The sequence below is a fragment of the Melitaea cinxia genome, chromosome 23 (assembly GCF_905220565.1).
Source record: "Melitaea cinxia chromosome 23, ilMelCinx1.1, whole genome shotgun sequence".
Classification (NCBI taxonomy): Eukaryota; Metazoa; Arthropoda; class Insecta; order Lepidoptera; family Nymphalidae; genus Melitaea; species Melitaea cinxia.
The window spans coordinates 4,152,164-4,177,692 of NC_059416.1; the positions used below are offsets into that span (position 1 = coordinate 4,152,164).

Sequence of the window (25,529 nt, forward strand, 5' to 3'; positions counted from 1 at the left end):
ATTCTTTATTTTGCTTATTTCTTTTATATCTAGAAGCCTTTATTTTTACATAATGTAAATCGTTTTATAATATTTCCACTTTAACATATCAACTTAAGCTTTACTTTATGCAATGAAATTGTTTCAATATTTATACTCTGTTTTACAACCATGTTTTAAAAGATTATTTAGTTCAATTTTAAATTTATTCTCTTTTTAATAACTTTTCTGCTAACGAAATCTACTTTTCCATATTTTTCAACCTCATCTTTAAGCATTTCTCAAGTATTTTAATTCTAATTATTGCTTGCATTGCCTTCTATTATGAAAATGAAAAGCAGCATAAAGAAGTTTTTAGAAGTTGCCAATTATTGTATATTTTTAATGATTCCAGCATAAAATTGAATTACTGTTGTCAATCAAACATTATGAACCAAAATTATTTACATGTACAACCATTTATGTGTATGACCACTTCTAAAAAAACCCATACCAATGTTATTTATACGTCCTCTCTCACCTGAGGCTAAACTAAGGTACCCGCTAGAATTTGTCTTGGAATATAAATAGGTTGTTTGTTGCCGCTACTGCTATGATACTTTCGTGGGGATGCCATGCCGTATGAAGTATTTTCTTATTGAAGTCCAAACAGTCTACGCTTATTTCGTCCTGTAGAGAATGAAAAAGAAAAACATTAATATCGACACATTTTAGCTTATATATTTTTTTTAATTTCTAATTTAAAAGTTATAATTTATAATTGTGTTATTTTTCTGAATATCTTTTCTCATTGAGGAATTGTTGTCCGCTTCAGCCTGTAATATCCTATAGCTGGGTATAGGCCTCTTTCACATAAAGAAGACGAATCAGATCTTAATCCACCACGCTGCTCCAATGCGGGTTGGCGGATATATTTCCTCCTATCAGTAACGATCGCTATCAGGTGTACATGATAACAACCGGGACCGACGGCTTAACCTGCTCTCCGAGACACGGTGGGGAGACCCACAAGAACTGCACAAACACCTAGACCACGGCAAACATCTGTATGGCCATTACAAATGTTTGTCATGTGCGGGGTTCGAACCCGCAAACGCCAGCGAAACAGTCACAAACCAGTGCTGTGACCGTTGGGCCAACGCGGTGTCTATTTTGTTAGTTATTATTTACCTACAAATAGGTAATTCCGGTAGATTTCAATTTAATTGGTGATATGTCACATTCAATTATAATAATATTCAAAGATTTCCATGAATATAATTGTAAAAAAATGAGAACCACACACCACAGCCAAGAACAGGCCTCTCCGTGTACGAGGAGTAAAGTATGCTATATTAATCTAGTGGAACTCGTGTAATTTATTTGTTTATTTATTTATTCGGGATGGTACACAGCACAGAAAAAGTTTTAAAAAACAAGAATCAAATATAATCAATCATAAAGACCAATTACGACTATTCAAAAAGGAAAAACAAACAAGATAATATAACGAAACAAAAACAAAAAAAAAACTTATTTTCATGTTAAACTAATAAGTACCCTTGGGAAAATATTTTTTTTTTTTTTAATAAAATTGTTTAAATTACAAACAATTAACGATATCGTCGAGGATAGTGCAAAACCGCGTAACTAGCATTGGTTAATACCGCAAATCTGACAAATGTAGCTAATTTAAGTTTTCGCGTGCAATTAACGCAAAATCTTGATTTACCGCCACCACTTTGATGTGAGTTTATTTCGACCGATAGAAAGCCAGAAATCGCTAAATAAAATACCGCGCATCTTCGGCCGGCAAGCGTCGATACCGCGTAAGTGATCTGATGACACCGGAAGCGCGTTTGTGGTTTATTTTTGCTATAAAACTCTGTACATTTTTAAGGAATATGCCCATAATGCTTTCTGACTACTGCAGAAAAGAAAGTACGAAATTATATTTAGAACCAATAATATAATCTAAACGTGAACTATACCGTATCTATGTTGAAAAGGTAACAAAAAAGTCAGGGAGTGGCTTCCAGAAAACTTTTTGAAGATGTTCTCAAAGGTACATAGCTTTGTTTCAACCGAAAAGAGATGCATGTGATCTATGTTGTTCATGTAAAGTATCAGTTCATATATTACTAAAGAAGAGTATCAGCAAGATCTATCATGAAAACATTTAACGTTGTTTGTACTCTTCGCAAATATTGATCAAAGCTACACTTTTCAGGAGTGATATAGGCTATATTTTATTGTTATTGAAGAAAAATTTCAGTGAAAAATAATAGTATATGTAAATCAAGTCGGAGATATGCGAGCGAGATGAAAACTTTACTATATATTTGCTACACAAAAATAATAATTAACGCCCAACGCCACGCCACGCCAGGGGTCGGTTAGTATATATATGTAAATAAACATACGCATTAAAATAATGTACTTATAAACGAAATACATATAATATAGATAAATGCATAGAATACATATTACAAGTGTAGCAATACTCATACATGATATAATGCAGAGATATTAAAAATAATTATAATGTATTAAGTGAGAAATAGTGCGCCTTGATGTATTTTTGAAGCAAGACAGGGATTGGGTTTGATTTATAGGAAGTAGAGCATTCCAAAGTTGAACAGCTTTAACTTAAAGAGTTCGGAGTAAAAAGAAGTAGTGTGAGCTGGAGTTTCGAGCATCAAAGTAGACTCGGATCTAAGGGTGCAGTCGTGCGTATTACAAAGATACTTGAAACGCTACTTATCGTACAGAGGTGTATCAGAATGAAAAAGTATAAAATATAGTAACCAGAGTATGTGAGTATTCTTGCGAAAGCGTATCGGGGGCCACTTGAGACGATTGCAAAATTCGGAAACAATGGTCATTTTCGCGAGGACCAAATATGAACCGTGTGCAAAAATTGTGAAGACTTTCAAGCTTATTTAATTGCTCCTCTTTAAGATCACGATAGCAAGTGGCAGCATAGTCAAGAATTGGTAGGAGTGACTGTGCTAAAGTAATTTTGGTAGACAAAGGGAGGAAATATTGCAGTTGTCGCAGTGATCCGATAGCTGCAAATAGTTATCTCACTCAGCTGAGGTGCCCAAGGAAGATGTCTATCGAAGATAACTCCGAGATTTTTCACATTGTAACTGATTACAACGTTTTTATAAACGACTGGTAATAAGCGACCAGTCTATTCGACACAACAAATTTAGGACTACTGATAATAATGACTTGACATTTTGTGGAAGTAATGTTAAATCCGCGGGAGTTATTCCATCTATAAGTTCTTTAAGTCATTTTTAAATTGTTTATTGATGTAGGTAAATCTGTCAGTTGCGTGTGAGAATAAATTTGAAGATCATTTTTACAAGGGCCGTAGCCGTACCTTTACGGAAACCGGACTGAAAAGGATTTAGGATGTCATTAGAGGAAAGAAATGAAGTTAGCTGTTGCTAGGCAAGACTCTCTAAAACTTTGGACAGGAAAGGGAGAATGGCGATATGGGGCAAAGACCGAAAAACGTAGAGGAATTAGATTTTTAGTTAGTTTTGTTTCATTTCAAAACCGCGTAACTTACTCTTAGGTTCCAATGTTGCTCAAATCAAATCTGCGTAATTGACGTAGGGCTTAAATGATTTACTTTAAAGGAATACTTTTCCTACCAAGAGATAGAACACATAAATAATTACTCTCTGTCTAAAAATGAGCTCAAAATTCGTTTTAAATAAAAAACTTATTCAGTTTTAACCTTCCCCTGTAAAGTTACATTGAGTGGCATATACGCGCTCCTATCTGTAGCAGATACGCGGATTTGCACTATCCCCGACGATATATTTTGAATATGGTTATATAAATATTTATATAGTATATACAAATAATATGCTGTGTGGTTATGGTAGTAAGAATATAGCCACCCCCTCTCTTCCCGTGGATGTCGTAAGAGGCGACTAAGGGATAACACAGTTCCACTATCACCTTGAAACTTAAAAAGCCGACCGGTGGCGGGATAATCATCCAACTGCTGGCTTTGAAATACACAGGCCGAAGACGGACAGCAGCGTCTTCGGGGTGATAAAGTCAGCCCTGCGGTCACCGACCCGCCTGCCCAGCGTGGTGACTATGGGTAAAACACAAGAGTTCACACCATTTTTGGCACGAACTTGTGGAGGCCTATGTTCAGCGGTGGACTGCATCAGGCTGAACTGATGATACAAACTATATATATTTCAGTAGTTATCTTGAATATTTTTCGTGAGGTTTGGTGAGGTGAGTGGAGTACCTTCTTCCGCTTGGAGGTGGCGGCGACGCGGCGCGCGCGCAGCGGCTGGCGCGGGCGCGCCGCGGCGTCTCGAGAGGCCTCCAGCGTCAGCTCGCCGCGCCGCGCGCCGCCGGCGGCCCCCGCCCCGCCCGAGCCCGCGCCCCCTCGCTCGAATATCCTGGAGATTATGTTTACTTCTATACTACTGACACGCGTTGGCGCAACGGTTACAGCCATGGATTGTAGCTGTTGCGCTGGCGGTTGCGGGTTCGATCCCCGCACATGACAAACATTTGTATTGGCCATACAGGCGTTTGCCCTGGTCTGGGTGTTTGTGCAGTCCTTGTGGGTCTCCCCACCGTGCCTCGGAGAGCACGTTAAGCCGTCGGTCCCGGTTGTTATCATGTAAACTTGATAGCGATCGTTACTCATAGTATGGAATATATTCGCCAACCCGCATTAGAGCAGTATGGTGGATTAAGCTCTGATCCTTCTCCTAGATGGGGAAAGAGGCCTATACCCAGTAGTGGGAATATTACAGGCTAAAGCGTTATACTACTAGGGTGGCAGACAAACGTAAGGTCCACCAGATTATGTGCGGTTACTGAAGCCTATGGGCGCCTGCGACACCGGATATAGCTTTTTAATTAATCGTATTTAATTTTTACCGACCTTTTTCCAAAAAAATATTGTAATCGACAGATAGCCTAAAATCGTAATATTTATTTTTCTTTATTCTCGTTAAATTAACATAAGACGAAAAAAAAACTACATTTATAATATTTTAAATATAACAAATTTATAACCAATATCTAATATTAAAACGTTATAAAGAGTAATTAGAGGAAAAAAAAACCTTTTTTACTTAAAAAACATTACCTAAAGAATCCATTATAAGATCCGGTCATAAGTCGCTGATCGTCTCCACTCCAGCAACATTCAAACTTATCAAAGATACAATCGTTCTCGTACAATGAGCATAGTTTTGAGCGTAGATACTCATGTACCTGAAAAATAATATTTATTTACATTTTCTAATTTAAACAACACATAATTTGTCTTTAAAAATACATAATTATCTAAAACCATAATGTCATTAATAGAAAGATTTGTTTTAATTATAAATATAATGTGAAAACACGAACAAAAATACCATATTCAAAAACTACTTCAGTATTAAAAAAAACTTGTAGATAATTTAATTTTCCATGGATTAGTACTACAGATAGGTGATTTAATTTTTACTTACTGGATATGTTTCTACAGGCTTAGTTTCCATTCTAAGATCCCATACTTTTAAACCTAAGTAATCTCTAGACATCATGTATCTGAAATATAAAGAGAAAAAAAATAGAATGTACTACAGATTTCAATACTTCAAGTGATTAATACAGCCTATAACATTCCACTGCTAGAAAAACTGCACAGGCCCCTTTTTCCATCTAGACGATCCACTGCAGATTGGTAAAATTTCTCTACTACAATCTACATCAGTTGCTAATTAATGATATGATAACATGTGGGTCTGGACTTTCCTGCTGTGTCCTACCTCAGTTAAAGAGGTGTGAGACGTAAGAGGTGGAAAAGATGGGCTGAGGTGAAGCGGGTAGGCGAGGAAGAAGAAGTACGAGATATAGGAGAGAGAGAAGAGGTAGGTGAGGTGGGTGAGGTGAGCGGGGTGGGCGAGATAGATGAGGTAGGCGAGGTAGCAGTGAGAGAGGCAGAGGTGGCCGCACCTGCCCGAGTTGCTGAGCTTGACGTCGCTGATGGAGGAGATGATCTCGGAGAAGAAGGAGCGCGCGTGCGGGTCCTCCGGCTCCTCGAACAGCTTGGCGTGCCGGTCGCACAGCGCCGCCGCGCGCATGTCGCACAGCCGTATCGTGCCTGACAAACAACCGGGTCACTCTTACATATATACATAATATGTTAAAAATATTGTATTGCTCATTAATATTTAATATTTGCGCACCGTAAGGTAGAATATGTTTGGATTAATAAATAAATGATTATTTATTATTATATTTCTAAGGGAGTTTAGAACGGGCTTCGAAGCTCAGCCGTATTGTCCCTAATGAAAAGACCGTATTACACTAATGTTTCACTCGACTTAGGAAGCCTAAGGAGATTAAGCAACTTTTATTATAACAATAACTAGCACTTGTGCACTCTACGCATTGAAACATCAACACCAAGTTATTCTTACAATAATTTTGAAAGGAAAAAGCAAGCATTTTGTACAGACGTCGCTTAACTGACATGAATAATAAACATTTATACAACTTTCATTTAACATTGAAATTAACGAACATTCTTTATTTTCATGTTAAAAATATTTCCCAAACATTGAAAATGTTTTTAAATTGTATTAAATAAATCAACTTACCCTTACTACTAGAATATACAAAGAGATTGCATTCAGATGGGTGGAACTCCGCTGCTGTAATTACCTAAAATAAATTTAAACTATTAATAATTCTAGACTATTTGAAATAAAAATTGCATATAGTAGGAGTGGCCATCTATTTTTGTTTTTATTTAATTGATTCCTAACATTTACTTTATTTTAAGTTGTTAGTAATTAGAATGCTGACATATCTGTTTGATAAAAAAAACTCTTAAAACAGATAAAAAACAGTTGAAATTTTATATAAGTTAAGCTATTTTTACTTTAGAAAAAATAGTTTATGAGTGAAATTATCGAGTTCCATATAAACAAAATCCTGAACAGCAAGTTACACTGGTCTAAATCACTGACGACATTAGATTGGCCATGGACACACAAAATCTCCCGGCGTTGAGCCTGCTGTACTTTAACAATACGTTTAATAATATGGATTTTGATATACTGCTGGCTATCTTTTGTTCTCTTGACATAATTATCTCCAACAGCAATTGGCTGGTTTCATAGTTACGTGGGCGGACGGCGGCAGCGTTTGCGTGTCGAAGATTCATATTCAGACTGATCAAACGTAATTGCTGGCGTTCCACAGGGTAGCGTGTCATCTACTCTCCTATTTTCGATCTTCATAAACTCTCTCGGTCCTCACATATCTTCCATCTACCACCTGTATGCAGACGATCTCCAAATTTATTCCCATGCAAAATTGGTTGACTTACCGATCTCCATAAAGAAGTTAAATAATGACTTGAACTAGATTCAGTTGGGAGTAAATCATACGGTCTAAACGTTAATCCTTCTAAGTGTCAAGTCATTATCATCGGTAGTTCAAAACTAGTGTCTCGAATTGACTGGTCACTTATCCACCTGTAATTTGTAATAACGCTGTGATTAATTACAGCGAAAAATAAAAAAAGTTGGTGTAATATTTGACAGTCACCTGTCGAGGATACATCAACTGAGTGAGTTAAGTCGCAAATTATTCGCAGCTACCGGATCTCATCGCCAGCTTCAATATTTCTTTCCTATGCCTACCAAAATTGCGTCAGCACGGTCACTCTTACTACTAATTCTTGACTATGCTGATCCTAGATCTTAAAGAGGAGCAGTTAAATATGCTTGAGCGCCTCCAGAATCTCTGCATACAGCTCTTATTTGGTCTTCGCAAATATGACCATGACTCCGATTTTCGTAATTAACTCAAGTGGCTCGCCATCCGCTTTCACAGGAATAATCATATCCTATCTTTACTTTATTGTGTACTTTTTCATCCAAATGCTCCCCTTTACTTAAAAAATCGCTTTGAGTTTCTCTGTGATACTTATGAGCGTTCCCTCAGGTCATCTTCAACCTGAACACTCAAAACTCCTTCCGATACTACTTCCTTTTATTCAAACTTCTTTTCTGTTAAAGCTCTATCTTGTTTTAAAAAAATATATTGAAAGGTGCAGTTTTTGTCACTAAGTATCTCATAAATATCAGCATCATATATGACTAGCTGACCTCGTACACGTTGTTTTGCCAAATATGTTATACACCCCCCCCCCCCATATAGATGTTGGCCGATTCTCGGAGGAGTATTGTATGTAAAATTGTAACACAAGAATTTTATATATACAATTTTTCACCGAATTTTCCGTTCAATCACAATAAAATATATAGCCTATGTAACTCCTGAATATATATATATATATATATATATATAATATTTACTTCTTGTTATATCATATTGCTTGTAAACTCCATGCCAATTCTTCATCATATTACTGTACACTTTCCTACTGTTTCACCGTAGGTTGTCTGGAAGAGATCGCTCTTAGCGATAATCTGCCAGAGATAAGACTGCCTTTGTACATTTTTCTTTGTATCACTTATTATTAGACCGTATAGTTTTGATTAGTTATCTGACTTACAAGAATTGTATGAAATTCTTGTGATTAAATTAGTTTAATCTCTACTTAAATTTTAATGTTGTTTCGTGCAACTCGGCGATAGTAGTATAAGATAGTAGGTTCTTAATCACAATTATTTTAAGATGATAATTTTATTTTGTTACCTCGGTGAGTTCCTCCATATTGGCGGGTTTAATATCAACGATGTTAAAGCTCTGGTCCGTTATTTCGAGATGCCACAGGTTGATGCGAAGGTCGTCCGCAGACAGGTAAGTCTCTTGATCCGAATTCAGTGAGATCGAGTTTATGTGGTATGTGTGTGCGTTAGCAAATATCCGCCTGGAAAAAAGAAATTAAAATAAGTTTTTTTTACACCAAAAGTGGGAATCAAGCTTGTAGTCCTGCCTAATTGAAAGTGGACAACGCCTTTGCAAGCATGTTGACCCTATCCCTGACCCTTTCTAAGAGCTTTCCTACGTTAAGGCTACCTTACTCACCACAGGAATGCAACACTATTTGTGTGCATTGTTATTTGGATGTGACTTTATGTAAGGTTGAGGTACTTTTCCACCTGGACTGCTCAAAATTTTGAGCAAGACATTTTCTGCTATACAGTACTTTTACAAGCACTTCTGAACCATCAATTTAGTTCAAAGTGAAGTTAACACTTGATTGGTATATAGTTTTATCATTTTGAGTATTGACAAATAACTGAGCATTTTAAAATTTGTGTAATTATACATTTTCAACTTTGTACAATATTACTACCAATGTCATTTGTCCTTGACTACATAATCAAAATGTATAAAAATTATACCAACACACAATAAGTCATATCTATTTTAAATTTCCATATATTTAGTATTATATACGAAAAGAAAGTGCGTGCGTACAAAGTACACGTCAGAAGTGAAACTTCAATGGCAAAATAATTTTTGTCTTTTATAGGTATATAAACAAATATAAAGCTTCAGATTTCCATTCCAGCGCCATCGACAAAAACGTTGCCGTTTCATCCGAAGTTTCAAAAAAAATTGTCAATCACTAAAAAATCAGTCCCATTGTACATACAGGACAACAAAGCCTGCACAAAATTATTCATATGTACATAGTCACGTGTTGTCTGTTCATAATAAAAGCTACAGTAATCGTGTCAAGTGGATAAACAAACACTCGATAGTTAAATTAACGCCATATCTGAATAAGCAAATATACGCACTTCATGTTGTCACGATACATAGATAACGCAAAATAAATTAAATATTGTCGGAATATCTGGCAATATGGTATGTTATTGCACATATTATAAACAATATTGTTACATCGTAAATTCAACTACATTGATATTGGAATGAAGTTAGTTTTATAATTTTAAAGAAATTTGTGCAGAATATATGGTATTTATCCTTCATTACTTTATTAAAGCCAGTGTGGCAGTTAATGAAGTAATGAAGGTTTTTTAAAAGAATAACAGCTGATTGTTCAAGCGGATCTAGATTTCGAAACGGTGGTATCTTTCCATAAACTATAATTTACAGTTTAAAAATACATATTACATACTCTGTACAATGATGATTCATATAAGCTTTTAAACTGTACTTGCATGAAGAAATATTCGAATAGATTCGAACTCAAAACATGAGGTTAAAGTTTGAAAGAAACTGAGTTGTCTTTAATGTTACGGATTTTTATTATGGTAGTGGAGGAAGAAAAAAAACTGTCGATTTAGTCGAGCCCGTGGAGAACTAAATTATTGTAAAGATTAGAGGCTAGAAAGAAATAATTGTTTGCTCGCAAACGAAAAAAAAAACGACTTCAATTACATCGACGAGTAGTACAACGTAGATCGACGATAAAATAGTCAAGTAACTACGCGTTATCAAAGATTACTCAAAAACTAGTTATCGGATCTCAATAAAATTTATATGTGACAACATGACAAACATCAGCTTTCGATTAAATTAAAAATTATTAAAATCGGTACACCCTTTAAAAAGTTATTGCGGATTTTCAAGAGTTTCCCTCGATTTCTCTGGGATCCCATCATCAGATCCTGGTTTCCTTATCATGGTACTAAACTAGGCATATCTCCTTTCCAACAAAAAAAGAATTATTAAAATCGGTACATCCAGTAGAAAGTTATGCGGTATAATACAACATAGGTCGACGAAAAAAGCGTCAAGTAAAAACGCATTATTAGATATAACTCGAAAAGTAGTTGTTAGATCTTAAATAAATTTAAATAGGACCAATTGACACACACCACCTTTCGATTAAAAAAAATTGTTGAAATCTGTCCACACGGTCAAGTTCTGATGTAACATACATACAAAAAAAAATACAGTCGAATTGAGAACCTCCTCCTTTTTTGGAAGTCGGTTAAAAAGGGTCATATGTCTGCCCTTACAGCGCAGATGGGAAGAGCGTGTCACTCGTAGTTAGATGTCGAGTCTGTATGACATAATAATCTGACACGCTCGAGTTATTCTAAAAACCTTTTTTTTTTTTGCTAATCTGATCAGCTGCCCTAGACATTCGATACAATATAAAGAGCTCAAGATGGTTGGTAGCTACACAAGGAGTAAGGTTACCCCCATTAGGTTTAGCGCTCGAGTAATTCCCTAAATCCCCCGTCATCATCATCATCCATGGACTCTTAGTTGCCCACGCCATTTTTACTACATAAAATATTTGTTTGTTTACGGCGTGCGTTATATTTTTTTCTACCTCTCCTACCATTAAGGTCGGGTGGTATATAAAGCGGTAGGGCACCTGGGCGAGGCCTCCACCATGAGGTCGGCGGGGCGCACGGTGGGCACCCGCAGCGACGTCACGCGCGCCGGGTCCCGCGGCCGCCCGCCCTCCTCTCTCGTGTTGTAGCCCGTCACTCGCTTATCGCGCTCTGACACCTGCCGTGCAAATATCGACATGTTCAATAATCAATAAATAAGTATCTACAACATACACACACGGTCGTCTGTTCTTAAACTGAGCGGCTTAATGCTGATGTAGGTAACAGACGACTGGTATAGCTACATTTTTTTAATTCAATAAACATATATACAGGGTTATTTGTAAAACACCAGCATCCTTGCAGGACAAGATAGCTAACATTATGTACAACAACATTTGTTCTACGACTTTTGACATAACTCAATACATTAATTAAAAATGATTTTTTAAGCTTTTACTGTACTGTCCTAACATTTGTAAGTCTATGTTTCATTGATTCATTCATTATCGAAAGGACGACGCGACGCTCGCGCGCGCATGCACTGCTAATAATAATAATAAATAACACTTTCTCTGCCCGATAATTCTAGTTAATAAAATAATTCAAGTTAATAATATAAATTGCTTGGTGGGTTTGTAAGCAGTATCACAGTATGTATGTCGCAGTGACTTAGGTAAATGTGTATGTAAGTTAGCTATCTGAATTCTGAACATCCAAAATATGTGAAAATTATTAACTTAGCTTATTATTATTCTTTACCGTTTACTAAAGTTTAATTAAACCAAATTAATATTAAATATTGGTAGCTGGGTATTATTCACTTTTCATTGTTTAATGCAGGCGAATTAAAAAAGTGGAATCAGCGTATTTACAATAATTAAAAATAAAAAAATAATTGACAATAAAATAATATTTACAAACTAAATTCCTATTACCTCTACATCGCGCACATAGCGTTCAAAATAGTCACCATCACAACCAACACACAGACCACACCTAAAAATCAGCTGTTCACAAACACGTGCTAACACTTCCGAATTCGTTTTCATTTGATAATAATCATCCTCACCATTTCCGTGTATTCGACATTAGAATAGCAGTACGCCATGGTTATAAAATTACTTTAGTACAGATGCAATACATCGATCGATACGAGTAAAATAAATACGAGTGGCACACAAAATCATATGACGCGGGCGCATCAGAGTCGCCGCACCGACTGCTTCGGCTAGCGAAATAGTTCAAGTTCAAGGGCACTAGCGCCGCTCCGGCCCTTCCTTCCCCCCTCACATTCACGCCCGCAAGTAGTAACTGTTTACCTAATATTTGGGATGCGCGTAGAGTTTATAACATTCAAACGGGAAATTAAATTAATATTTTTTTTTGTATGAAAGTAAAATCTAACAAATTATCAAAAGTCATAGAACAAATGTTGTTACTTATGATGTTAGCTATCTTGTCCTGCAAGGATGCTGGTGTTTTACAAATAACCCTGTATAAATAAATTATATAGATATATATATATATTAAAAACGAAAAATTAAGCACATTCACTACAAACTGCGCTAACAGGATAGACTATGTTGATAATGATAATTAAATTTTATTTAAAACTAGCTGCGCCCTATTATTTAAACCACGTTAATTTGAAGTAAAAACATACTTAAATATTATGTAGCTACAGCCTTCCTCGATAGATGACCTATCCAACACAAAAAGCGCATTCAAGCAAACTTTTCTGCTTTATAATATTAGTTACAAATAACGTCAACAAATAAGTTGAGTCCACCTGATGTTAATCAGAGCCTGGTCGCAAGCACGTTGCCAAGCCGACCCTCCCCATGAGCTCTGGCCACCTTACTCACCACAGAACACAACTGTTATTTCCAGATATGCTCCTCAGATTTTAAAGAGGATATATCCTGCTGTACCCTACCTCCATAGCTCTCAGAGTAACAAACATATTTACCATATCACCAAAATTCTACAGGTGAGCGCAAAGCAAACATATTATTCAAAAAAACTTTTGTCAATCCAAAAGACGGATATTATGAAAGTTGGAAGCTTACGCGACTATTTTTTTTACTGATAAAAATGTAGAAATATGAACATTGGCCCTCGTAAACATTTTCGTAACTTATCATCTCAGACATCTTTTTATATTGGCAATTTTAACGAACGTTTTTCGTTCAAACATTGGGGCGCTACGCCAATGCTTTTGATGTTGGTCAAACAGGATGCTTCTTTAATCTTCATTGAAATTGTCAAAAAATAGAATAGAAACTAAATTTAGCATAACTTTGTCTATTATTAAACAGAGACGAACACTTGTATATAAACTAAAGTAAGCATTGAGTTTGACAAGCACAAGAAGTTGGTTTTATTGAGGCACTTTGCCATAGACATCCCACTCATCCATTTATATTCATTTCGTTTCCATATTCCATTACCAGGTTTGGTTAAAATGGCTATCCAGAGAACATCGATCTACTGACAAATATTAGGAGCGGAACAAATTGCAAGCGTTTAACAATCTTTTCGACAAACTCGGCTTTGATATTTGGTTAAGTCAACACATCATGAATACTATATAGTAGAATTAGTCGTTTGGCCAGACATCCCGCCCAGTTTTTACGTTTACCTTTATGACTATAGCCAACAATTGTTCGCTAAGGAATGTGATGCTGTACATGCCTATGTCCAGTCAGTAATTAACGAATTTATTACTCAATAAAACACTATTTGTTGTTTATAATACCAGTACCTATTATTGAATGGCTCTTAATAAGCCTTTATTATCTTTAATTATTTTAATTGAATGACATTTCTTGATAAACAACTGCCAATTACATACTGGAAAAAACGTTAGCTAACGAAATACTACAACAAAGATGCAAAATCAAAAAATTACCTTCCATAACTTAATGGTTTTGTCATTAGTTGACAACAGGAAATGTGCCTGGTTCTTTCTTTTGAGCCACCTAATTTTATTTATTTTTTCCTCAATCTCCAACGATTTAAGGTAGTCGAACTCTGGCTCGTGTGACTGGAACGTCGAATATACATTGTACTCGCCCTTCTTAGGCACACATTGCTTTGATGCTGGGTCCCTCTGAAACAGAATTAGAATGGATCAATACATAATAAAAGTCACAAGAGTATGTATTAAACTATTAGTAAAAACAGACTTGATAAATTACGTCTCGAAAAGTTCACTTTACCAAGTTTCGTGTCTTATGAATACCAAAAGATGCTTCTTTCCAAAGGTATTTTTGTTGCCAAAGATAGGCATGTCAACGTAATTGTAATTGATCGTGGTTAATAAACATTTACAGCTTCAATGGGGTGTTTGCTGTGTTACCACATAACTGTTTTGATCTTTCGCTTTTTTAATGGAAACCTAATAATAATAATTATCCGGTATATATAACCGGTTACTGCAATAGTTATATCCATTTTACTATTGTAATAATTAAATTTAAACAAAATGGTCAGTGAATAAAGGTTTTATTTATTTATTTATTTATTTGTTTATTTATTATACTTATTATGCTTAATAATGCGTATTTAAATGACTAAGTTACCTACATCGTATTATTTTTCGATGTAATTGTATGTCGTTTTTTTCGTATTTTTTTAGTATTATTTTTAAGTTAGATTAATATCTCGTCCCCTTACCTGAAATATAACAACTCTGCCCCCCTTATCGCCGGTGGCAAGTAGCTCGCCATCGTGATTAAACTCTACACATGATATAAGGTCGGCCTCGGTGACGTCGTCCTCCAACGTGCCCTTCACCTGGCTGAAACACCATGTCGTCTCCCCACCATTGCCTGTAATTTTTAATTATAATTCTAATATATGTACACGCGCCTTACTCAGAGTTTGTCCTTGCCTGATCTTTGAGAAATTTTGGATTAATTAAGCCTGTGTTGTTTGGAAGAGTTTTTAGCCACTTCAATGTCTAGCTTTACAATGATTCAGTAGGTTTAGTGTATACCTAACATAATATTATATAAAATTAATTTCGTCCTTTGTTAAATAATAGAAAGATTAACGTGTAATATCAAATGCATTTTTAACTTGAAAACACAAACGCGTCATAATTTTGTACTTTTTCTGAACTCTTTCGTTAGTCCCGTAGACGTAAGATTTCAAAAATTAATTAATTTAACATATATATTAAGCAATAAACCCTATTCATTACGTTTATATGTTCCACAATGACCTCAATACCTAAATACCAAATGATCACAACGAACTCTATTAAGACTCAGTATTCATTATATGAAATGACTATTTTATTCAGATCTCAAATACACAACTCTCATTTACACATCTAATTTACAAACATCATGTACAACATATTACAAGATATAAACACAAGTTTTACATATTTTTTAAATTGAATTTGTAAACCTTTTTTAATAAACCTATTTGAAAAGGTACAAATGAAAGTCATCCGCTACAAGTTTAATAAAATGTATTTGAACTTAAAAAAGTATTTTGTTAAAAATTGTAAAATGGTTTCATGGGGAGAGTGTAAACTTTTAATAAAAATTTAAAAAATATTATTGTAATGGTAACAAAAATGTATAAAAGTTTTTATATACACGATTTTAGAGACTAAATATTAAGATGTAATTTCTTCAGATCAAAGCAATTACAAATCCTAACTGATCACAATTACAACCAACTTAATTTAAGCATTCTTTAGAGCGCCCTTACGTCGCAATTTTGCTAATTTCGCGAATACGTTTTTGTCTTTACCCGAATGCCTTAGAAAGAAGGGAGGATTTTTTTACTATTATTTTCGATTAATAAATCACTTTAATGAATTTTAATATGAGGTCATTGGATTATTCGTAATTTTTGATACACAAATCTTCTAAACCTTTTATATTTATTAACTATACATATATAGCTCTCGATCTTTAGAATTTTTATTTATAAAAATTTTAAAGATCGAGATTTTTAATTTTTTTTTTTAATACAAATTGAATAATTTACAATTTTATTTAATTTACTTTCTGTACACATACATAATTTAAATTGAAAACAAAAATAATTTCACCAATAACTTGAAATATTCGAGACATATTGAAGTGCACAAAACAAAAACGGAAGTAATATCATGTACACAGTAAAAGGGCACATTTTAGGATAGTAAAGATCAAGATAAATTTATATACAAAATTAGATTCACCATCCAAAGCAACAGTTAGTTACTAGCAAGGAAAAACACCAAAGAATAAACACGAGAGAAAAAAAAATCAATGTATTAGAAAAGAGAAAATCGTAAATGCAATGTACTCTACAAGAGTAGGAGGTCTACATACAAAATTATTTAAGACTCACGCAATGGTTTTTTGTAGTAATCATCTCCATTATGCATTAATTATAATAACTATTATTAAATCAGATTTTCTATTATTCTGGATATTATACTAAATTTCAAGACCTAGTCATGAATAATTGACTTTATTTAAATATTGTATTAAAAAAACTGATATCAGTTTACAAATATATATACATAAACAGTACTCAAAATTTTTGTAAATTGCTGATAAAGAAATTACACAAAATAACAATATAATATAATTTTAGTACATACTAGGTCTTGAAATCAGTAAATAAGCTTGTATATAGGTAATAATACTACAGAATGTGGATCATATGTGGTACTTGTACATGCCAAACATAAAATTAGCAATTTAAATTAGAGACTCATCTTGGTATGTACGTACAATCACATGGAGTATTCCAGTGTAAACGACACAATTGTTGCCTCCAATTAGTAAAATTATCCTGAACTCTGATTCTGTTATTCGAGTGCCACGGCTCCTTCTTTTTTAACATCGCTATTTAAATCACATTAAATATTACACAATCTTTTTCAAACTTTACCCAACTTGCTTATAACATTAATATTGTAAATATTTATTAAAAAAATTGGTAAATCAAAAAAAAAAAAATTCAACAGAAAACACACTCTCACTGAAAGGTTTCTGGAATAAGAATGTAAAACAAAAAGCTTCCAAACCTGTTCCGAGTTGAAAGAGATATTTAATACTTATGAATAGATCATGTAATGTCATTCAATATGACAGCTTTGTGATACATCAAGAACAATAAAAACCACTTGATGTCATGGTATAGGAAGTACGTGGCTATGTACTTTGTGTATATATTCTTGTAATATAAATAGGTGGACTATGTCAGTGATAATTGTCTAGCCTGTAGCTGCATTAGGGGAACACATCCCATTCCAGTATACAGATTATAATTAAAATTATTTTGGTCAGCTGTCACTATAATAAACAATTTATACAAATATAATAGTTATAATTTTCATTGAATATATTATTCTAATTAATACTTTTCTTCTTCTCCTACATGGCGACAGACACCTATGTCAACAAGTGGGATGTTATAGGCTGAATCAATCAACTAATATGTGTAAAATGATATTTATAAATATATTAATACTAGCTGACCCCCCAAACGCTGTTTTGCCTGGGGTAACTGACATTGTGACACGAGAATTTTATAAGATATAACAGGAAAAAGTTATTTATGATAGAAATAGAAAAAAACAGTTACACATTCTAGTAATTATTAAGTTTATTAACTGGTAAATATGTAGCAAATGAAGTAATATTTTTAGATTGATACAGGCCTTAAATAAATAAATTTGTGGTAAAAATGGTTAAAGAAAATAATAATCATGTTCATGGCAGGATCAAGTATGAAATATATAATAAATAAATATACTTAAAATTAGTTTTTAATATGATCATAGTTTTAAAACATAAATAATAAATTCATACAAATATGTAATGCGTAAGACTTTTCAAACTATAATATTCTACGGATCCCTATAAAAAGATATAATATCATCAGTTTCATTTTGATTACAAATTCCTACAAAATTAATAACAAATTTAGATGGAGTTAATTAATTACATTTAATTAATTTATCTTGCGTGTTTTTTTTTTTGCTATAATTAATCTCATTTTAATTTAACATTAAAATGATAAAATATAATGTAAAAGTGAATTATGATAATATTTAATAGTTTTATAATATGTTATTAGTATTAATGTTATTGTTTTACACATGTCTCAATTTGATATTAACCTACAATAGAGATGCATTCATATTTTTTAATCACATTGTTGTTTATAGAATGATATAAAATCTATATTTGTAAGAAAGGCGTCAATGATAAAATTGTTTGTTCATAATGTATACTCGCACAAAATTGTTTTCATTAATTATTTTCTTTCTTAAAACACAATTATGTAGAAATGATACAATTTATAAATTGTTACATCTCATCAACAAAACAAAATTTTCATCACGAAACAAAATTTTTGTACAAGAAATAATAGGTTTTGTTGATAATTATAAATGTAGTTTATTTACAATTGATTAAATTTACTTTTTATTTACACTACTTAGTCGTTCTTGTCTTTGATAATTGACCGTAATGCATTGTTAAATAATTTCTTCTGTTCATATTTTTGGCTGTTTCAAAGGTATATGAAATATTTTTTTCCTTAAAAATAATCCATTCTTATTACTAAAAGACAAGGAATAAGAAAATGGTTCATTTTAATTTGTTTAAACTAGTAAAATTTAGATTGATTTTTACTCGTCTTATATATAAAATTCTCGTAACACAATGTTAGTTACCCCCCCGAAACGGCTAAACCGATAATTATGAAATTTTGTGTGCATATCGTGTAGGCATTAGAATCGGGTAACATCTATTTTTCATACCCCTAACTTATAAAAGGTGGGAGATTAAGAGGTTAAATAGCATATATGGCAAAACAATGTTTGCGGGGTCAGCTATTATGTACTTAAGAATCAAATACAAGTAACATTAAATTCATTCCCAAAAATATTTTTTTATTCATATTAGATGTATTGATAGAATCTTTAAGAAAAGAATCCTCAGTATAAAATTGCTTGTAAGAATTTATGGCAAATAATGTCTCGTGTTCTTAATGCTTTCAAATGAATTAATAAATATATATAACACATCTATCAAATCTATACATTCTTATGTTTATAATCTCTAAAATTTATAGTGCTTAACACTTATGAACAATAAATTCAACTAAAAAACATTGTTTATTTATAAGGTCAGACTATGAAACAATTATAATTGTAGTTTAAGAAAGAATTAATTATTTTATCATTAGGCTTTAAATGTATGTGAGAGAAACAGCGTTGTGTGGTTATATTCATTAATGTTATATGTTTGAAAGTGACCCCTAAATAAAATTTAACACAGTATATGAAATTATATTGCCTTGTAACAGAATATTATCAAAAACTGTATTCATCTAAAAATACCCCAGAAATGAACGAAATGAACGTAGACATCGAAGGTGACCCTGAAGAAATACCCCAAATTCTAGAAAGAGAAGTTCAGTATGCAATAATGTCACAGAAAAACGAGAAGGCCCCAGGAACTGACAACATAACCAACGAGATGATGAAAGCGAATCTGCCAAAAACAATAACTAGACTGACCAACTTATTCAACCTTATCCTAGACACTGAAAATATACCAATGCAATGGACAACAAGCTCTATAATTCTTATTCACAAGAAAGGAGATAGAGCAGAAATAAACAACTATTGTCCGATAAGCTTAATGTCGAACATATATAAAGTGTTTTCAAAAATATTACTTAAACGCATTACCAAAACCTTGGACGAATCACAACCACGAGAACAGGCTGGCTTTAGATCGAGTTATTCCACAATTGATCATATACATGTAATAAAAGAGCTCATAGAAAAATGTCAAGAAGTATAATGGACCACTGTATATGGCATTTGTGGATTATAACAAGGCATTAGACTCCGTAGAACACCATTGCATATGGGAAGCTCTAAAAACTCAAGGAGTTGATAATAAATATATAAGGCTTATAAAAAATGTATACTCAAACAGTATAGGAAGAATAAAGCTAGAAACAGAAGGGAAGATGTTCCCTATACGCAGAGGCGTGAGACAGGGGGACCCACTCTCACCAAAGCTTTTCTCATCTGTATTAGAGGAGGTCTTCAGGAAGCTAGAATGGGACCATTTTGGAATTAACATCAGTGGAACGTACTTGAACCACCTAAGATTCGCTGACGACATAGTACTCATATGTGATAACCCAGAAAATCTGCAGACCATGCTCCGAGATCTGGCCCAAGAGAGTAAAAAGGTAGGACTAACAATGAATAAAACAAAGACCAAAATAATATCAAATAGATCCCGAATAAACATCAAAATAGAGGAGGAAGAAATAGAATATGTAAATTCCTATATTTACTTGGGCCAAATTATTGCATTTAACGACCAAATGGACTCTGAGATAGAAAGACGGATTACCAACTCATGGAAGAGATTCTGGAACACAAGAAGTGTTGAAAGGCAAACACTATAACATGGCCATAAAAAGAAAAACATACAACATCTGTATTCTACCAATACTCACTTACGGGTGCCAAACATGGGCAACAACACAAAAACAAGGCCAAAAACTCGTTACTTGTCAGAGGGCTATGGAACGAAGCATAATGGGTTACACTAAACGAGATCGCAAAAGGGCGGAGGACATAAGAAAAATAACAAAGGTGGAAGATGTTATATTAAAAACAAAAACCCTGAAATGGAGGTGGGTAGGCCACATGCTCAGAGACACTGGGAATAAATGGACGAGGGATGTGTCCCTGTGGACCCCTCGATTTCACACCAGAAGAAAGAGAGAAAGACAAAGGAAGCGATGGTCAGACGAGATCAGAAGAGTTGCAGGCCCATTATGGCAGAGGGCTGCATTGTCCCGAGAGAAATGGAAGGAGTTGGAGGAGGTCTTTGTGTCCCAAAGACACGCAGATATACTTTAGCATGTACCCTTTTTGTAATATAGTCGATCAATATGAATTGTAAGAAAAATTGTTAACTATATCCGCCATAAAGGTTTAATAATAATAATAATAATAATGAAATTATATAATTATTATATAGTAAGCATTACGTTAACTAAATATTACTTTATGAATTGAAGTTGTCGCTACATTAGTTTCCATGTGCAAACAATTACAGACTGCTTTTTACTTCTAGTAGTACTTCTAGTAGTTTTTACTTCTAGTAGTTCTACTCTTTATTACTGTGACTATTTGATCATGATTTTTTATATTAATTTGGTACTAACCAAATCAATAGTAGAAGAATTTACTTGGTTTAACTAAATTTTCTTTCAAGATGTTACTAATACTCTACTATAAATTTTGTTTGTACCTACCACAATTACTAGTAGTAGAAAGTTACATAAATCATAAATTTGTGATTTTTAGCAAAAAAAAAAAATTGGAAAAATATAATGTTACATGATACAAACTATGAATTCCCAATACTTATCTACAAAATTAACTGACAATATTGATACAATATATTATTATTTATAATATATGTCTATCAATATTATGCATATCAGTTTGTTTATATTAATATGACCTATTTGAACTGTAAACTAAGTGCACACAAAGAAGCTTGAGGTATATCACTTAACATTAGATGTTCTGAAACACTATTCCTAGTATGAAATTTTAATAAACTGGACTACATAGTAAGCGTCTCAATTGTCGCCATTGATGTTTTTAGCGTGCTGTATTTTAAAACTGGTTTCATTGATGTGGGTATATAAAAAAGAACTCTCACCTGTATGAAGCCTCATTTCAAAGGGAATTCCTTGTACACGCTACGTAATACAGAACAACAGTTTGAAAATGTTTCAATGGTAATTCTAATACTGAAAATCTGTTAACCATAGCGGCCTGACCTTCGGTTCGCAATCAACAAATGCAATCATCTGATCACACAAACAATTAATGTTTTACGCTATTCTATGTAACGAGGACGTCGATATATGCAAGTATCATCCGTAAAACCATTGCGAGAACCTTCTTTTCACTACTTTTTAGCGTAACAGCGAAAAAGGTGTAGAATGTTAAAAAACTATCGGCTTTATACATAATCCAAACACTTCCCACTCAAATATACATAATCACAATATGTAAACACTAAAAACTAAAAACCACACTAAGTACAAGAACATTGCATTTACCGTCGGAGTTCGAACGATAAAACATCTTCGACTTATGCGATTTCCGATTCCGATTCGCCCTTGTCTAGCGGGCGCTAAAAGTCAGCACTTACCGGCCATGACAAAGCCCAGCACAAAAACTAAAGAAATTCGATAGTTTTAGTACACAATCACTTCAGTATTTTGCTAAAACATTACACAGAATTCCTGATGAAAACTGATTAAAATCATTTCAACGTTACATCGGTAAAAAGCAATGGCGTTCAGAAAATTCAGAAATACATACAATAATTACTGCAGAAGTCAGTGTTGCCACTTTAAAGATAAGAAAACTACCATTCTACTGCATCTTTTGTAACGACTAAAAATTCAAATTTAACTATTCATCCGTATAAAAATTGTATATATTTACGTTAGTTCTTTTTAATTTATTTATGAACAAAACTTTTTTACCTAGTTTTTCATACAAATTTTATAAATTGTATAGCATTTTAAGAAAATAAATTTTACATATTTTTACATTGGTGAAGGTTTTATATTAATAATTTAGTAATAATTGATTATAACCACTAATAAAATATAAACGTTTTTTATTTATTTTTAAACCTGAACATTTTTTTTTAAGTTTCTACTACTATGGTAGTTTTTACAGAAATCCGACATAACAACTTTACTGCAAAGTAGTCACGCAAAAGCGCGTATTTATTAGGAACTTTAATATTGCGTTATTTTAGTTTGGTAGTTTTTGATCAAAAATTAAATTATTCTTCAAATAAAATTAATATTAGTTAAATTATTGTTTGTGCTGTGTGGCTACGGCACTAAAGAATTTAGCCACCTCCTCTCTTCCCGTGGGTGTCGTAAGAGGCGACTAAGGGATAACAAGGTTCCACAACCACCTTGGAACTTAAGAAGCCGACCAATGGCGGGATAACCATCCAACTGCTGGGTTTGAAATACACAGGCCGAAGACGGGCAGCAGCGTCTTCGGTGCGACAAAGCCAGTACTGCGGTCACCAACCCGCTTGCCCAGCGTGGTGACTATGGGTAAAACACATGAGTTCACGTTATTTTTGGCGTAAACTTGTGGAGGCCTATGTCCAGCAGTGGACTGTATAGGCTGTAATGATGAAATTATTGTTTATTAAAAAAACGACTGTGAAAGTACTTAATTAAGTCTTCTAATATTAACGAATAATTTTTAATGGTAGGGTTAAACCTTTTATAAAACCATGATTGTTTATTTTTATTCAAAATACCCTTCTACAATTCGGTCAGATACTACATGTATAAATTAATTTTTTGATTAATAAAAGTTTATAGAAAAATGCATTTGATATCAATTATTAAATTAAAGTAACTTGTATGTATTATAATTATTTTTTGCTTGTCTCTAAGTTTGTCTATTTTAATTTATGACTTAAAATAATTATAAACAACTCGATAAAATTAAAGTAAGTATGAAAAAGTATTCTAAAACACTATTATTTACTTTCGCCTGACTATACGAGTGTAAAAGTTAAAGTTTTGCAAGACATTAAAAACATTATTACTTATGTTTCTGGCATTTTTCATTTATTTTTTATATTCGTACAATTATTTTTTAGTAACCCATAATTATGTTTATTTACTAAAAGTATTTTAATATACCTAATATCTAAACGTAATGATTATTCTTGTAGCATCCACTATTTCCCATTAGGGGTCTCTTAATGCAGATAGATAGAGCCACTCCTCAGATTAATAAACAAAAGGAGCCACTCCTACAAAATCATTAAAACAATTTCAACTCCTTATCAAATCAATACAAGATATTTATGTTAGACGCTAATGTAACTGAATTGTTTGTCAAATATAGTTAGAGAGGTAAATATAAAAGCCATATTTTAATTTAATTTTACTAACAAAATGTTTGACGTGATTCTAAGGATCGTAACAAATAAACCAATGCTAACTCAATGTAAATTTTCGACACAGTTTAAGTTTTCCTGTTGTGTGATAAATGTTTTCGCAGGTGGAATTGTGGTATGTAAAATGGACATGACTAGTTTAGAAAATTACCTTCTAAATTGCACTTACCATTCTTATGTCCATGGTCGAATATCACACTCAGCTTCTGTAGACTATTCTGCCTGGCTTCAGCGAACAGTCTGCGTTTGTTTTTAGGTGTCGGCTGCATGGCTAACGGTGATACCACCATAGTTGTAGTCGCCATATTGCGTTACAGTTTATTTACACCATTACCTGTAAAAATCATTGTTTACGTCAAATATTTTGCGATGACATTGTTATATTCAAGACATTATTGTAGACATCAGACTTTATTTGTAGAAGAACTTGTTATATCGGCCAAATCTTTTTCTAATTTAGGACCTTTTCATCGGTTGTGGATAACGTTATTTGACGAATAACGGTATCCAACACGTAAAAGTTTATTATGTATTATTCGACTATATTTATGAGATATTTATATGACTATATATATGATACTTTGAATCTAAAATCTTCGCTTCAGCCTGCAACATCCCGTTGCTGGGCACAGGCATCTTGTCACGTTTCACATTAGTGACCCGCATTAGCCGGTTGGCGGATAATCTAAATTTTGGAGTTTATTAATTGATAATAAATAGGTCCCAATAGCCTATCTACCCCCTATTACCTCCTATACGCCTATTCTACCTAGTTTCGCAACTTATGTAGAAGATGACAAACTTTATCTGGTAAAACCGGGCCTTAAGATACTATGCCGAACCATTTAAGCTAAACGAATGAGATTAATAATGGTTTCGCCTATAAAAATCTGATTAAGACCTCATTGGCCCTGTAGGTACAGGTCTGATTAGACTTTAGATTGATTTGTACACCCACAATTTTTTTAAAATAGGTAAGCTTTTTAGAAAGTCATTTTCGTAAAAAAATAAGCCTTTTACTGCTGCAAATACAGAAAAACTTATATTTATGTCTTTAATATTTTCATTCAAGATTTAATAGCATGTTATTCTTTTTTAACTTACTTCTTATGTAACTATAGTTTTGTACATGTTTTCATTTATTTACAATTATATTCATGGAAATCTTATTAAAATCTAACAGAGTTACCTATTTGTAGGTAAATAATTACCAACAAGAATAGACACCGCGTTGGCGCAGCGGTCACAGCACTGG

General features: G+C 33.3%; 1 protein-coding gene across 1 annotated transcript; it reads right to left on the bottom strand.

The window, feature by feature from the left end:
- On the bottom strand, nt 1-24,579 carry LOC123665013 (serine/threonine-protein phosphatase 2A 55 kDa regulatory subunit B alpha isoform). Its single transcript, XM_045599375.1, has 11 exons — nt 24,444-24,579; nt 14,925-15,079; nt 14,158-14,358; nt 11,285-11,421; nt 8,677-8,851; nt 6,606-6,669; nt 5,959-6,106; nt 5,472-5,550; nt 5,102-5,229; nt 4,244-4,400; nt 1-648 (listed from the first exon to the last, which is right to left on the bottom strand). The coding sequence occupies exons 1-11, from the start codon at nt 24,577-24,579 to the stop codon at nt 523-525; spliced, it is 1,506 nt and encodes a 501-aa protein (XP_045455331.1). The 3' UTR covers nt 1-522.
- Between the last annotated feature and the right edge of the window lie 950 nt (nt 24,580-25,529).